This window comes from Lissotriton vulgaris, chromosome 2_1, assembly GCF_964263255.1.
Source record: "Lissotriton vulgaris chromosome 2_1, aLisVul1.2, whole genome shotgun sequence".
NCBI lineage: Eukaryota > Metazoa > Chordata > Amphibia > Caudata > Salamandridae > Lissotriton > Lissotriton vulgaris.
This window is the reverse complement of record NC_141687.1, coordinates 1,568,819,641-1,568,837,629: the sequence shown is the minus strand read 5'-3', so window position 1 is coordinate 1,568,837,629 and position 17,989 is coordinate 1,568,819,641. Positions and strand designations below refer to the sequence as shown.

The following is a 17,989-nucleotide window of genomic DNA, read 5'->3' as shown; positions in this document are numbered from 1 at the left end:
ACACACAACCTTTAATAGAAACTGTAGTCGGGCTCAATCCTGCGGCAAAATTGCATACATTCAAAATAGGTACTTGCCCTACATAATTTCTGCTCAATAAAAATTAAGTTCTCAGCACATTTGATTTGATCTTTGTGCTTTAAAACATAGCATGCATTGGCAAACTAGAGGTTTACTTGGGCTAATGTACTTTTCAAATATGACTGAACTAGGCTCATGAATACAATTAGAACAGCGTATGGTGCAAAATAACCTGTACCGATAACCTGTATCAAGTGCAATATTCAATTTGAAGTGCACTTTATGAGCAATGTCACTGCTAGTATGCTAAAAAAAAAGAACAGTCAGACAATAACGGGAAGTACAAAATGTCAACAATATGCACTCACACAATAATCTTAGATCTTTATAATAATGTAAATGTGGGAGCAAAAATAGCAGCAGTGGGCACTATTGATAAGGATGAGATCTGACATTTGCTGCAGCGGATTCGTCTCCCACGAATGCAGCACTATTAAATCCCAGTCAGGTAGAGGAAAGTGGACTTTCTATTCCATAGACGGTTGCGAATGCCGCAAACATTTACATTTGTGGGCACTCACAAATTTCTCTCCAGCTCCTTTCCTACCTTAATATGGTTAAAATGTACTTCATCTCTTTGGTAGAGTAACTCTCTTCCTGATGCTATGTGGAACAGATCACCCTCATATTTGATTAGGGTAAAGAGTGAAAAGTGGTTTCTACACTGAGAAAACAAATGCATTTGAACAGGAACCTCCATTCCCCCTATGTGGAGTTCGCTGCTATGTAGAACTCCTCAGAGGGAGACTAGGGGGCCTATGTACAAGCCTCTATCTCCATGGGAACGTCACTTTGTGTGCGTTCCGTGTCTAAAGGGGCCTTGCCTTATGTACAAGGCAGTGTTAAGCCACTTATTGTGCGAGCAGTGGGTGTTGTGGTGGGCGTTCCACCACAACACCCATTGTATTTGACCCTGCCCCCTATGTAGAAGGGTGGCGTATATAGAAGGCAGCACCAAAATTAGGAGCAGGAATATCCTGGTTTTAAGTTGGCGTAACGAGGAGAAATGCATTATTTCTCCTTGTTTTTGCTCCTTGGGCAGCATACATGGAAAAGCAAAATACCATGGTTTATTTATGTACAGGAAGGTGTCCCTTCCGGAACATGAACAAACCTTTGTGAAAAATGCCATTTTGTAACTTTAATGTGTGCTGCATGAAGGAAAAGTTACATTGATACATGTTGCAATTATTATCTTTTTGCATTGTCTCGTGCATGGGAGAAATAATAACATTTGACAATTATAAACAAATAAATATGTTATTACTATTAAGCCAAAAATATGTTTTTTGGTAACATTCGTGATTCAACTGTATTATGAAGTTACAACGTTGTTACATAGAGGCGAGATGTAACTCTCGTATCTACACAATAGTATTTTTAGAAGGATCTTTGTTCACTACAGTTTTTTTGGCTGCAAAATCAAATAACACTTATGGTCAAAATTTGAGGCCACTCATTTTACTAGAAGACATTGATGCTCAGACCCCATCTAGATTCCATAATTACAGTGAAACGAGTAGTTGACGCCCAACATAAAAATGAATCTGTAACTTACTATGATACACGCATTCTTTAAAACACTTCACACACTTCTTGTATTTGCAACTTTGTGACAAGCAATGCCGGTGCCAGCTGTACGTTTCTATTTAAACATTTCTTTTCTTAACAGACAAAATATTTGATTATAAAACACCTCTGTGCTCAAGATCTGTCAGGGTAAGATCTGTCCAGATTCTTCTAGGCATGTGTATTTGACATTTAAATGTAGGGCCCTGCCTCTTGCAATCTTTTCTCTTAAATGGCTTTATTTGACCAATCTGTGAAGGATTGCCCTCTGTGGCGACTTGTTTCTTTGCTTAGAAACTACCGGAGAACATAAACTTCAAGTTAAAGTGCTGCAATTTCCTAATGATTAATCACCCTGAACCAGTCTGGAATTTGTTATAGTCGATATTTACAGTTAGCTGGGTGATTACAGCCTGAATGTTTTAATCTAAGTTATTTAGAAAATAATAAGTTATATGAATTTGTATAATGGATATATCTGACGTGCTATTTTTGGGTTCTAATCTCATTTGCTTTATGTATATACTAGCAGCCCGTCCTGACCTTGTCCGGGAGCAACAGGCTTCCCCGACCCCCGCCCACCCCGACATTGTCCAGCAGCCCAGGCCCCTGCCCGGCCCGTCCCCCACCAGCCCCGACCCCCACCTGCCCCGACCCCCGCCTGCCCCGACATGGGTCCCCTTACCTCGGCCGCCACTCCTCCCGCCTGTCCGCACCGCCGCTGGCCTGTCCGCTGCTCCTCACGTCACCGCTCCTCCCCCGCGCCATGTCCACCGCTCCCTTACCTCAGCCGCCGCTCCTCCAGCCTGTCTGCTGCTCGCACCGCTGCTGGCCTGTCCCCTGCTCCTCACGTCACCGCTCCTCCCTAGTGCCATGTCCGCCGCTCCTCGTTGCACTCCTGGATGCTGCTCCTCCCCGCGCTCCTGACGTAAGCATGCACGTCGCGGCCGGCGCTACTTCGGAGGGACTACTTTTTTTTGTTACTGTAAATTTTTTAAATAAATTTATATAGCCTATAACCATCTACACAGCCTGACGATTCCAACGGTGTATCGGGTGTGTGGATTGGCGCTGTGGTTCCCGAGTTTACCCGCCTCAAAGGCTGAAAGTTCTTCCTTTATTATAGTAGTATAGATGTAAATATTGTGCAATTAATTTCTAATGTATTTTGCATTACTTTATGGGGTTTTAGCCTATAACTTACTTTAATGCTATGTTTCTCTCACACACATTTCTACTGTCCTCTGCTTGTCCACAAACATTTTTACGAATCGATTTCTAAGAAGTGTATTATATATCACTCTTGGCAGTGTTAAGTGAATAGAAGAAGAAGCTTACCTCTACTTTACACTGAGACCATTCTCCAAGAACCCAGTTGTAGCAAGGGTTGGCAGGGCAGTTTTTGTACTGAGTGAGTTGGGTAGAACAAGGTCGACCTTCTCCTTGAGAGGGCATGATGATGTGCCTTGAGCGCACAGTTTGACCTAAACAAAGAACACACATTATTGTACTGCATGCTATGATGGTGTTGTCTGAACAATTGTTTTATGAACACCAGGGTTTCTGTTTGCTTGATAGTACACAACAAGTTAAGTATAGACATTAAGGCAAGTAGTGCAGTTAATCATAGGAGTACATGTAATATGCTACAAAACAGCATTGGATAAACCGAAAATATACACTGTTTATTGACTGTCTCGCAGATGGGACATTGATTTTTAAAGGTGTCCACTTTTTCTTGATTGCTGTCGGCATGTTTGTCAATCTCCAATCTTATAAAAAAAATACACTGAATATGACAAACATCAAAATGCACGATTTATCAAAATTGGGGCATGCCAACCCAAATATGTTGCCTTTCCTCTAAGTGATAATAATTTTTTTCAAAAATGCAAGGCAGGCTATATTGGTTTCAGAGGGCGCCACTACATTAAGATATGCATCAGGATCTGTGGTAAGAATAATGCCCCATGTGCAAACAGTTGCTACTGGCAAAGGAGACGCTATCTTCCTTGGACTTTCAACTTTGTGAAAGATTAGGACATGATAAAGGCAGGTGTTTGTCAAAAGCAACACAACCTCCTCATTTGTAAATGCAAGCGGCATCACAAATATTTGTTGTATGCCATTACATCTCACTGGCATGGGAAACATGGTCCCATGCCCTAGAGGAGTGCAATGATACCCAAAAGAGCGTTCCCAATGTTTTACGTTTGAAAGTACATTGTAAACACTCTTTGCTATCTTGTTTACTAGTTTTGTGCCAGGGTGGGAGGAACTTGTGGAGTTTCACTCCACAGAATTGCATGGAGTTACATAAAATCTTTGCGAGATTGCGTGGAGTTTCATCAATGTGCAGAAAATGTGCAGCTCCAATTTCGCATTGGTAGCACGAGCAGTGTTGAAAAACAGTGCAAACTGCACCATGCATTGCGCACAAGTTCAGCCGTTCAAGTTGATTTTGCTTCTGCTCAAGTAGAAAATCTACTTGAGTGGCAGCAAATCTACTCCAGCAGCAGCCCTCTGACCTCAACCGCCTATAATCACCCTTGTTACAAAATTGTTCTAGGGAATGCCAAATCTCGCTCGCCAGCTCTAATTTTCTGGAGCCTCACAGGAGAAAAATTTGTCTGGAACTCTGCATTGAAAAGTAATACAGAGTGACCAGAATTGCCCCCATTCTGAGGGCAGAATGAAACATCCCTTCCACCCCTAGTTTGTTTCTTGGCAAAAGCGGTAGCTCTGTAACGCAAAGGGTCTGATTACGATGCCGTAGTAAACGATTTAGATGGAGTCAGTCGGAAAGGAATCCAACCTGGATTTCTGAATGGCTTCCGACGGGCTCAGAGAGCCTGTCTGCCATTTGGAAAGCCTCCAGTAATCACAACTGTGACTCTTTCCACCTGAGGGATTACAATGCTGGATTCTGACAGCCTTTCTGTACCGGCCTGTCTTACACAGAAACAGGGCCGGACTGGCTACCGGCAGTTTGGAATGCTGCTGAGCTGAGGGCTGATTTCGTTCATGGAGACTTGCGTGTGCTAAACGAAATTCGTTTTGCTTTAATTATTTCGAACCACACGCAGTGAAATCAGCTCCCAGCTTGGTAGCATTCCAAATTGCCCGGTAGTCAGTCCGGCATTGCACAGAAAGGCTGTAGGAAGTCGACTTTGGGAGCCACCAGCAGGGCCCCCATGAGTGCACGGCCCCAGTTGGAGACAGAGGGGGCCCCTATGGTGCCCCTGGTTGATCCCTGCACCCTGTGGCAGGCACCTTGTGGTGCCTGTCATGAGGTGCAGGGATGAACTACAACTATTGTCTTTACAATGAGAGCATGCATTCCTGTCTGAATGCATGCACCCATTGTAAAGAATAGGAGTACGACCGAACAGTGTTCGGTCACATCCTAATTGCTGGGTTGGGACTGCCGACAGGAGGTTGGTCGGTACCAGTACCGAATTGATGTCGGACAGACTCAGGTCCATCCGACATCGAAATTCGGCCCAGAGTCTCATTCTTTGTCCAAGCATAGGTAAATAGCACATCTGTTTCTAAATTCTAAATATTCACTGCAAGAAAGGGGCACTTTTCTGTTTCTGGGAACATCACGGGTAGCCTCATTACAAATGCCCCAGCTCTTTGTGGCTGTTGTCAATATAGATTAAGCAGGGAGAAGTATTTACCAGGTGTACTGCAGATCACCAGTTCATGAAGATTGTAGAAAACATCACAACCTTTCGGGACATCGCAAAGTTTATAAAACATTAACTGAATTAAATGTCATCGAATAATACACTTGCAGGAGGAAAATTAGTTAATGAAAAAGATAATTCTGATGTTTTTAACTGGAGGAGGACCTTGCAAAGTGGTGATATTCACTGTGCATGCCCTCATTCTGATCCATAACCGTGATTAAAGTGAGGGACCAGTAGAAAGTCTTGTGAGTGAAGCAATTTACAAGAAGATCAGGAGTAGCACTGTACAGTGGGCTCATAGGTAGGATTTGATCCAACAAAGGAGCCTAATCAGTATTCAAGTCATCCTGGAATTCCATTTGAAATACTCTTTGAATGAAGGGCTAGGATTCATGTAGAAACTCAGATACCTTGTTGGTGAAGGTGTTCCATTTTTGTCTCTATTGATGAGCTCATTCCTAACCAGATTTAATTTCATGTGTACCCTAGGCATCCAGGTTTGAATGGTGTCAGGTAAATGTTGAAGATTCAGGATTTTAGTTTCTAACAATTCCTTCATGGTCCACCGGGAGTTGTCTACTTTGGAGGGTAAGTCAGACTGATGCCCCATAGAGTTTGATAATACATGTCATACCACACTCTATATTTGACATATTTGCTGCATCCATGCATATACATATTTACAAAATGTCCTTTCAAGACCCTTTAAATGTACACCAGTTAATGCTACTGAACCCTTCCTATCACAATCCCATACACGTCCTCGTCCCCGGGGTGTTGCTCTACCGGCTGCGGTACTGTGTGCGACTGACACCTCAGGTGCCGGAGGTGAATTGTCGGCCCCACTGTGTGCCAATGACACCTCAGGTGCCAGAGGTGGATTGTCAGCCGCACTGTGTGCCAATGACACCTCAGGTGCCGGAGGTGGATTGTCAGCCGCATTCTGTGCACTGTTACATCTGGTGCCGGAGTGGTTAGGCCTGCCGCACAAGGAGGCAAAGACACACCAAGGGGCGGAGATGAGGATGGTGTGGTGGCAGCAGCATTCAACAGCATTTAATGAACTATCACGCAATCGAGCCCAGAGACTGGGGATCCTTGGTCATAGTATACCAACCGTGGACACCGCTACCACGATCACGGCGGGTCACGATAGTAATACTGAGCCCGACTCCTGTCCCCCATCTATGTCCATAGTCTACTAAATCTATGTCCATAGTCTACTTAAATACTGGTTCTATGGTTAAACACAATCTGGACCTTTTCCTCTTATTGGACGAGGACAAACCCGATCTCTTGCTACTCACCGAGACGTGGCTGACTCAAGACTCAGCCCCAGACATTATCTCGGCCTTACCACCAAACTACCGTATTATCCACTCCGACCGGGGATCTTCTAAACCTGGTGGGGGAGTGGCAGCAATCTTTCGCCACGACCTGAGCATCACAGCCTTGACTAGTTTGAACTTATCAGACTCTGAAAACCTAGTATTTAAAATTGAAACGTCCTATTCCGCCATAGCCTGTGTCCTTCTTTATAGACCCCCTAATAACATGCCGTCTTTTCCCCTAATGTTCAGTGAACAAATCGCCAACCTGGCTATCGAACGTGCCAGGATCTTACTGGTTGAGGACTTTAACTATCGGTTCAATGACCCTAGGGAAAGCCCGCAGTCGCAGGAACTCACTGAGCTCCTCACTAACCTGAACTTCAATCAAAAAGTTCAATCACCAACCCACAGTAAGGGTCACATATTGGACCAAGTCTGGACCAACTCCCTTTTAGTGACAACCCCGGCCATCTCCCCGTGCCTATGGTCTGATCACTTCCTGCTCAAATTTAATCTCGTCCATCCTCTTAATAAGACCACCGCTATAGCAACTGGTGGACGTGCCAGAAAATGGAACTCTTTAGTCAAGCCAGATTTTATACAAACCTTGGCTACCTCCATCCCCCTCCACCATCCTGATATCAATGTAGCTGAAAGAAACCTCTCTCTCTGGCTGTAAGCAGCCAGCGATGTGCATGCCCCGTACAAAACAATTAAACTTGCCTGTAGAGCAGATGCCCAAAAATGGTTCTCCCCAGACCTGAAGGCAAAGAAACTAGCCCTTCGCCAACTTGAGCGATTTTGGCATTGCAATTACGCTTCTGACGCTAAAATTTGATACATTAGTGCCAGGAAGGACTACATGAAATCCATCTTAGCGGCAAAAACCACTTACTTATTTAAAGACATCTTTTCCATCCTCAACGAATTAACCAACTTGGCCAATGCCCGACCCAGTCTGCCACCAACCCAGGCTCTCTGCGACTCACTCAACCTCTTTTTTACAGAGAAAATTGCCACCATCAAATCCAGTATTCCTCAATGCTCAAATTTCTCTCTCCTAGAGCCAGACCCCTCTCTCCTAGAGTCAGGTCCTAAAGTCACCGGCTCACTGTGTGAATTCACTCCTATCACTCCGGAACTATTCCAGGAATTATTGATGAGAGTGAAATCTGGCGCCCCTTCTGACAAATGTCCCCCTTACATCTTAAAAGACTGTTTATCAGTGATTCCGGCACCCGCCTGCACTCTTTTGAATAGCTCAATGACCACTGGACAAGTCCCACCGCCTTTAAAGAAGCAACAGTAATACCCCTCTTGAAGAAACCGGGCGCAGACCCCACCTGTAATATAAATTACCGACCTATCTCCCTCCTCCCCTTCTTAGCGAAGGTATTGGAGGCGCATGTTGCCAACTGCTTGTCTAATTTTATCAAGACATCAAACTGCCTAGACACCCATCAAGCGGGCTTTCCCCCTGCCCATTCAACAGAGGCTGTGGTAGTGGCAGTCATGGACACCCTCAGGCATTGTGCAGACAACCGTATTCCGCAGGCCTTAGTGCTCCTGGATTTGTCAGCCGCATTTGACGCGGTCGACCACACCATCTTGATCGACCGCGTCGCACAGGCTGGCATCCAGTGCACGGCAGCGGCTTGGCTGAAGTCCTTTTTAACGAACCGCTCTCAAGCAGTTCGTCTGGGTAATTTAGCGGGCACAAAACAAGCCATCACCTGCGGCGTACCTCAGGGCTCATCCCTATCACCACACCTGTTCAACCTTTACATCTCCCCCCTAATCCAGGCCCTCAGAAAGAAACAGGTTACGGTGCTGAATTATGCGGACGACCTACAGCTCCTCTTTACAATTGACAACTCAGAAATGTCCATTGCTTTTTTCCAGTCTACAATGAGGTTCATCCAAGTCTGGATGATCCAGAATCATCTGAAACTGAACCCTGGGAAAACCGAGCTGGTCCTGACTGGGGACAGTGCCAAGTACTGGGGTCCACACTACTGACCAACAGACATGGGTCTAGCCCCGTCCCCTTCACCATCGGCAAAGACGCTTGGCATTACCTTAAATAGCGACCTCTCGCTTAAAACGCAAGTAGGTCAGGTAGTTTCCAAATGCCTTTTCCAATTAAGGAAAATCCGGAAGGTTCGTCGCCTTCTGACCCGCGAAGCCCTGATACAGGTGGTGATCGCTACTGTGATCTCTCACTTAGATTACGCCAACTCAATTTACCTAGGTCTTCCTCAGTTCCTCCTGAAACGTCTTCAGATGGTGCAGAACCACGCAGCAAGACTGATTCTAAGCCAGCCTAGATGGCATCCAGCAGCCCCCCTTTTGAAAACACTTCACTGGCTTCCGGTAACCCAGCGCTGCATTTTCAAAGTCAGCTGTATGATGTTTAAAGCACTCTATGGCAAAAGCCCCAAATTCATCTCTAAATTGATCATAAAATATGCTCCGTCCCGGAGCTTACGTTCAGCACATCACTGTCTTCTACAAATACCCTCCTTCAAACGCAAGCGTTCTGGTGGCTGCAGATTTGGCACCCTGGCACCTCGCCTATGGAACTCCCTTCCTCTTGAGATCAGGCTATGTCCTGACCTCCTGTCATTCAGGAGACTTCTAAAGACCTGGCTTTACCTACAAGCATACCACTAACCCCATAAACTTTCAACTCTGACCATACTCTGTCTTTACAGCGCCAGGAAACCGACCGGTGTCAGTGCGCTATAAAAACCATTGTTAACATAACATAACATAACATAACATTGCCACGCCTTGTGGCAGCAATGCCATGATGAGGATCTGCAGGCCATGGTAGATCCCAGCTACATTCTGCTGATGGGCAGCGGTGGCTGCCATCCTTTCTGCCTCCATCCGCACCCTGTCCTCCATGAGCCTCCTGTCTACTTGTTGGTGGCGGAAGATGAGCAGTGAGGCCCGTTGTGCATGGGCGGGCATGCTCCGATAGGTGACAGGAGGGACTGGGTGTGCATGGGCGGGCGGGCGATGTTGTCTTGTGCAAGTGTGCGTACTTTGCCACTCATGTATCTGTACTCCGTTTCAGATGATGGCTCTTACTCTGATGTGTGACCTGGTGTACTGCTATACATACCGGCAAGTGGTTGGAGATACATCAGTGGCAACAGGTGAGCAGTGTGGCCTGGGTGTGCGGGGGTCGCACTCTCTCCCTCTATCTCCCTCTCTTCTTTTCTCTCTCTCTTCTTCTCTCTCTCTCTTCCCCTCTCTTCTTCGCTCTCTCTCTCTTCCCCTCTCTTCTTCTCTCTCTCTCCTTCACTCTCTCTCTGTCCTTTTCCTTCGATGTGCGCAGGACACACCTTCTCATCATGTTTTTTGTCTTGCAAGCTTTGACCTACGGATTGTCCAGAGGATGAGCCGCCATCTGTCTTCATTTCATTTCAGTGTTCATTTCAATAAAGTTTTATTGGTTGCTTTGAAAGTGAATGTGTGATGCTCATTTCTGTGGCGACACATGCATGTCAGCAGTTGTGATTGTATGACATCAGGCGGATTATTTTGTACATGTTTAGGTGTAGCTGATGTGGCATGTCTTTGGTCAGGGTGCCAGGGAGTGGTGGTCCTGGGAGTGGTGTCGGTGGGTGTTGTGGCCCTCTTAGGTGTCCATGCTGCATGTTCATTTGCTCCATGGCATCTGTTTGTCATCAGGTGTGGCTCTGGGCTGTACTCCCTTTTGTGGTGCAGGCTGTGGTCCGACTTTACACCAGGTCAGAGCAGGTGTTCATTTCCTGCTGCTAACGTGCCTTATTGTGTGTTTTGTGTTCTTACACCGATCTGGCTGGTCTTTTAGTATGTTGCGGAGTGAAGTTATTGCTGCTTTTTACTCGGGAATGCCTACACTGCATCTCGTTAGCGATAGTTGCCAGTTATCCGTGGCGATGTTTGTTGGGGATGCTAACGGAGGAAATGTGGTGCTGTGGGCTCTTTGCACCGGCTTGGGAATGGGGAGGTTAATTTATCACGACTTTGGCAGCGCTAATGTGATGTTAATTTGGTGATAGCTCCTTGTGAATATGCCCCATAATGTTTTGTAAAAAGTCATATGGCACCTTAGTTTTCCAGCTTAATTTTTCAGCTGTTTTATCAATTGTTCTATCTTTTTGGGTAACTGAGTTATTCCATTTTCTTCACTCAATCAAATGACATAAATAAACTGTTCAACAAAAGACCATTGAAATGAGAGAAATATTTTGAATCATAGTTTGAACTATCACAAAAATGTGAAAGAAATTTTAATAGTGAAAGCCCTATTACATTAAATGACAACACTAAGCTTAACATTATTTTAAAAAGTAATAGCTTAGAAATGTTTAATAATGCAATGCTAGATGCCTGGATGTATTATTTAAATGTGAGGAGCTCAGAATCAAATTGCACTCACAAAAGTAGATTCCCTGATCCCTCATGTATAAAGATAAATGTAATGATGATAACAGTATGTGCAAAAGTGATAATTGGAATATCATTTTAGAGTTCTATAGTAAATAGCTAGTCCACAAGAGTTTTATGTCACAATAGCTGATTTCAAAGTCAAAAGTGCAGACTAAACGTCAAGTGTGATAAATGTTCATGGGTGACATCATTTGGGCTGGGTTATGTTCTTGATAATCCATCAACGTCCAAAGTGATTATCCATAGTTTCAAAGTGGCTATTCATAGTTGAACCTGCGACTTCCACAAAGATGCATGGGAGTATGCACAATAACCAGTGCAATGCCATACAAAAAAATAGTCACAGGAAGAACAAGTCAGTCATAAATTGGTATTTATTTTTCAAACACCCTCAATCACAGCATTTCTTTCGATATTGAGTCTTAATACTACCCAACACAATCATGCTCATTTCATTTTACAGCAAATTCATGAAGGGCTGAGTCACCTGTCTAAATTTTATGACATGTGTTAGACCTGAAATCATTGGTGTGAGTCTCCCTTCCAATTTGCCGGATTGCCTTCTCTGTTTTTGATATGTTTTTGCTGGTTATATGCTTTGGGCACTGTGCCACTGCTATTCAGTGCCACAGTGCAAGTGCTCCCTATGTTAAATTGATGTACTAATTAGTGATTCCATGATTGGGTTATTTGATTTACTTGTCAGACCCTAGTACAGTGTACCATGTGTGCCCAGGGCATGTAAATCAAATGCTGCTGGTGGGCTTGCAGCACTGGTTGTGCCACCCACAAAAGCAGCTTGAAAAGTGTGTCTCAGGCCTGCCATTGCAAGACCTGTGTGCAGTCTGTTACTGCCATGGCGACTTGGCAAGGGCACCCACTTGCCAGTCCCTACACCTTCCCTTTTCTTCATATCAGACTCCCCTATGGTAGGCCCGAGGGCAGGGTGCCTTGTAAGTATAAGGTAGGACATGCCCTGGTGTGTGTGGCCTGTCCTTATAGTGAATTACAGCCATTTTCGTTTTTCACTATTGCAAGGTTACCTGTTCTCCATAGGCCAGAATAGGCAGTTAGAATATTACATCTTATAATCCCAACTGACTCAGTGAATACGGTAGAAATTCAAGTTTAGTATGCCTAAACTCAGAATGATAAAACACATCTTTTAGTGAAGTTGGCTTTAACATTATGTGCTTGAAAATACCCCTTTTAGAAAACAGGTATTTTCTTGTCTAACTATCCAAGCATGCCTCTGCTAGGTTGTGAGTGACAGGGCTGGGGGGTTCCAGGAGACAGAATGAGTCAGCCCAGTGGTGCATAGGGAGATCTGCATCTAGATGGGAGGGAGGAGTTGCACCTGGGACCTAAATAGGGCTGGGCCTTCCCTCCACAATGCTGGCTCCACCCCCTGGGGTGCGGCTGATGTCTCTGCCCTGCACTGTGAAAGAAGAGAAGGAATCATGTCAACAAAGTGCTCCAGGGCTGTGCTTTCCCTCCACAATGCTGGCTCCACCTCCTGTGGGGCGTCTGATGTTTCTGCCCTGCACTGTGAAAGTAAAGATGGAGTCATGTCAACAGAGTGCTCCTGAACTGGTTTGGACTGGGCAAAGGCCCCTCTGCCTTCAGAGAACAAAGAGAAAAGTAGTATAAATATTGGGTCCCAGACCTAAGAACTTTAGATCACTTCTGGGAACAAGACAAACCTTTTGCCAAGGAGATGAACCAAGGAAGCTGCAGGAGTTTGGACTGCCCCTCTGCCAGGATGCTGTTAGCTGGGTTGGCCTTCAGTGGTTTCTTCATTGCCAAGGAAAGGAGAAGGAACCTTTTAAGAACTTTCATCATCTTGCAGAATATTACTCCAAGGGCTTGAACTTGTGCTTGCTTCCTGCTGAAGTTTCAGGGACCAAAGACTTCACCTCCATCTCCCCTCTGAATTTCCTTGCTGGGAAGTCTATCTCCAGAAGCCTGCATGTCGCTGGGAGATGGAAAGTGCGATGCAACGAGAAGAAGCGTGTCGCCGCCGCAACTGTAGTCATCGCATCGCCGGAGAAGCATGCCGCTGCCGCATCTCCGAGGAAGCGTGTATTCGTCGAATATAGAATACTTATTTTTATAAAACCAGTGTGGTGTCCATCTGTATTGTTTTCACTGTAATACTGTGTATATTCACAAATGCTTAACACGTTGCCTCTGAGATAAGCCTGTCTGTTCGTTCCAAGCTACCAAGGGGGTGAGCAGGGGTTATCCAGTAGTGTAATCCCCTTATTCTGACTTAGAAACAAGGGTCCCTATTTGAACAAAGGTGTATAACATTGCCAACTAGAGACCCCCAGATCTAACAACATGATTACTAAGCATAGATCCCCGAAGCAGATACATTATCCAATTAATCTCTCTCAACTAGAGAGAACCTAAGAAAGAGTTCGAAAATATTTACAATTTGTATAATTTAAAAAACAAACTGAATTGTTTCTTGGCACGGACATAATAGATGTTAATAATACCCAACTTCATAGTGTGCATTGTGTTCACAAGAAACACGATAGGGTTAAACATATTTAGCTTGATTTAAATCTGTGACCTTGTCTTTGATAATGTGCACACAATGAACAGCTCTAAGAGGACATCAACGCGAATGTTTTATTTTATAATCAAAATCTTATCAAGTTCGTGTATTTCACAGTAGGAACATTACATTTTTCGAAAAACTGTGCTTGTGCACTTTTGTGTAATTTACACTTATGGGACGCAAGTGAAAGAAGAACATTTCTTGCGGCAACTGTAAAACTGTAGCTAAGAGGAATGTTCTGCTCAAAGCTGTCTTCCTGTCAGCGTAGCATATGGCTTTTGTACATGAGATGTGCCCTCAACTCTACACTGTTTAAATACTTCATTTAATTTCACATAATGTCTGCAAAAAGTAGGCATATTCCTTGAAAAAAGACAACAAATTCATCCCCTCCTGCCTGTGATTTGCAGCAGTAGAAAGAGCATCACTATGAGTTTATACTACTTTATAGAGCTAAGCAAAGGCTCAGATTTTCCATTCACAGATGTTAAACACTGTAACACCATTGGAATTGTTTTCTTCCATGACAGGAAGTAAATGAATTCCTCCTACTCTACAATACATGGGAATATATTTTATGTCAGTCTTCTTTTCCTAGACTTAAACATTTAGAAGTCTAAAACTCTTCCAAAGTTTCAGCCCTTTTAGTTCATGCCTGCAAAATGAAGATTAGCTGTTTGAAGAGCATTTACATACCATAGAAGCTAGTGAAATAGGTTTTCTTTGATCTATTTATGCCTTCACAGAAGAGTGAAATGAGCAACAACTGTCTGTCTGCATACGATTCCCCATTACTCCCTGCATCAACAGTGAGTACCCTGAAGGCGAGGTCTCTTATACATGAAAATGTTAAAGTTGAAGTTAATTGAAATGTTCCCAACCCTGTTTCATTTTTGTAGCTCAGTGAGAATGACTGGTTTCTCAAGATAGATCAGAAAGCATAACTTTGTAATTTGTTGTCTGCTGGAAATGATATAAATATTGGTTATTATGACATAGTTTGTGAGAATTGAGCATTATAGGGTAATATTGCAATAAACAATAATTATTTTCCAGAAAACGCTCACAGTCTATACTGCCACTGAAAACATTGTTACGTATTTTAATACTTCCATGTAGTCAAAGTAAATATTTGTTTTTGAAAAAAACACATATTCATTAAAAACAAAGCTTTAAACAAACAGAATTCCTGCTTGATAACGAGGAGGAATTACCGCAGTTAGCATAAATCAGGGGGGCATATTTACAACGAAATGTCAGAGCACGGAGCTGCGCTAAATTTAGCTCTGACATTTACAAAAAGCAGGGATGCTCCATATTTACAACAATACGGTGCACCCCTCTGTTTTCCCTAGCGCTGGTGCTAAAATTAGCTGCCTAGCACCAACGTAGGCACCCTTTCACCATAATCCAAGGTGTCTATTCCTGCACATAAACATTTCATAAGGGTGATATGTCACTTCTAAGGAGGTGGCAAATAGTCATTATTTAATGATTGTTTACATGTAGAAAGGGACACACTCCTGCTCATAAACAATTATTAATGGTGTTTTGCTCTTTCTAAGTGTGCTGTAGAATGTAGCACACGTAGAAAAAGCAAAAACGAAGAGAAATAAAAGTATTTCCCCTTGTTTCACCATTTTAACGACTGCTCTTGCATGGCATTCATTTTTGTTGTTGACTCAGATTTACACATACTTTTAAATCTGATCTGCCAAATATTGGTTCTGTTCTCCTTTGATGCTGTTTGTCATGTTACAATTTTACTACGTGTTACTGAATTCAAAGAGATAATTTCTATGATCAGCCATATTCTTAGGAAATTCCATCTTCTGTACATTAACTACAAACATTATGTTTCAATTACAGGTACTCCAAGAGTACCTGTAAGAGCACAAACCTGAAGATATACGATGGTTCATACTAGAAAAGATTAAACCCACAGTAGAGATCTGCTGTGAAGCAATAGGAAAAAAACGTGAGGTATACTTTATCTTTATGCTAGATACTGTAAAAAAAGGACTAAATTCAGTAATACCCTGGGAGCCGGCAATTATTTGAAGTCCTATGTCTGAATAACCTGTGTGCTATATTCAATGTAAGAATTGTAAGTAACCTATGTGATATACTCAAAAATGTTGTAGAAAATATGGAAGAAACCCTATATGAAATGATGCTATATTTCAATTAAATGTATAGTAACTTTCTTCTGTTAATATATAGTGGCAACGATACTACATATTGTTAGCTCTGGATGTGGTTTCATACATCTGATTGGATGAAAACATATATTGATCACTTTTTTCTATCGACGTTATATTCAGGTTAACTTTGACTGGGATAATTTCTATCACTAGCTTATTGTCATCACTCACCACATCTATGTATACATAATTAGGGTGATCATTATTCCGGGTCCTCTGTATAATATCTAATCTGACAATTTTGTTGTAAAGTTAGGAAAATATTCTTCGTTTTCTTATCTTTTTATCATTTAATCACTTTATCCACACATTTAGTTGTTGTATATTTTCACCGACAACATACGGAAATCATAAATAATGGTTACAGTCAACATAATACTGATATAACCATTTGCATGAAATGCCAGGAATATTGACAAACTATTTTGTAGGCAAGCTTGTTGACAAGCTTGTTGACACGCACTGTCCTATATCGACCTTCATGCGGATCCAGATAGCTTGATCGGACGACATACAGTCCGTTTTCCATTTCTAGCACATATATACTGATACGAGTGGTCCGTTCTTTATATACTTAGCAACAACTACGAGGGGCCGTTTTTGATGTTTATTGCTATGTAGCATTTGCAGCAGTCCGCTTTCACTCTCAGCTATCAAACAATTGGAGACACCTCTATAAAGATGGTGCTCGTACACACTCTCGTGTTTTCTCCATCCGACGTGACACGCCGGTTTTACAGAGCACCCTATGCCGTGAGGGCCATATCCCGCCGTTTTTGAAAAAGTATCAGGTAGGTCGACAAATACGTTCTACAGCCAGCACTAATTTGTATCTAAATAATATTAAATGTAGCGAATTTAGCCATGCTACACCAGTGCAGGAAGCGTTTTAGACGCATTAAAATATTAGCATCAATTGCTGTTATACAATGAAGGCCGTCTAGTTTGTTTGGGCTTAGCCTTAAGTGCAATTATAGCCGTCTGATATAACTGTCCATGTTACGCTTAAGCACTAATTTTTATCAAATTAATATTACATGTAGCTAATTTAGCCATGCTACACCAGAGCAGGAAGTGTTGTAGATGCATTAAAATATTAGCATCAATTGCTGCTAGACAATGAAGACCGTCTAGTTTGTTTGGGCTTAGCCGGAAGCGCAATTATAGCCGCCTGATATAACTGTCGATGTTACGGTTATGGTGAATATTATCGGTACACACTAGAACGCCTATTATTTGTATGCCAAACATTAATGATGGTTAAGATACCCCCATTTGGGGCCAATTTATATGAAAACTGTTGTCATGAATCAGTCTAGTTCTTAACGTTGAAAATACTATCTTATAAACAAAGCAAAACTAGCCCTACCCTTACAACCATGTATGAAACTTTGTTATCGTTTCATTTGGTAATAAAGCACACGGAGTAATTCATGTACATGCCTTATGGCGATTGACGTCGAAATTATCATTATATACTTCACATTATTATCCTAATAATGTGTCTAAACTTATTCATAAATTGCTTTTAGATATATCGCCAAACCACATGAGTCTCCATCTGGCCCCCGGCTAATATAAATGTGATTTCAATCTCAGGTATACATCTTTATTTCTGTTAAAGGAAGCTTATAACTTCGTGAAACATAATAGTATAACATCTAAAACCAGTGTTCTTTCTTTCATAGATCAGTTGCCTAGATTCTAGGTTCGTCTCCCATATACACTGTACCGTTTCCCATCATGGGGTAATGCATATATTCAAGGAACAAGCACAACGTATCCTCACCATAGTTTGAAGGTATGTGATGATCTTTTTTAAGTATCTAGTGTTGACACTCCCTATAGCTCTACCTTTAATTTCATATTTAGATTACAAAGATATATATACATATATTGGGTTTTTTCCATTAGGACATCTATCTTCTATACATTAACGCCTAAACCCACAATATATGTTATAAACAACATTAATTGGTAAGTATAAAAAATATAGCCAATAGAACCACCATCACTGTGTGGAATATTCACTATATTCTGTCGCTTATGGCTTTACTTTGCACTTTTTCTGCTGATCCTTAGGCGACCAATCAC

General features: G+C 42.7%; 1 protein-coding gene across 1 annotated transcript in view; it reads right to left on the bottom strand.

The window, feature by feature from the left end:
- The window catches only part of THSD7B (thrombospondin type 1 domain containing 7B), a 1,756,834-nt gene that overhangs the window by 163,479 nt on the left and 1,575,366 nt on the right, over nucleotides 1-17,989 (bottom strand). Inside the window, exon 20 of the mRNA XM_086957451.1 lies at nucleotides 2,989-3,134. Within this exon, the coding sequence (XP_086813577.1) occupies nucleotides 2,989-3,134 (146 nt within the window). The remainder of the gene's footprint in view (nucleotides 1-2,988; nucleotides 3,135-17,989) is intronic.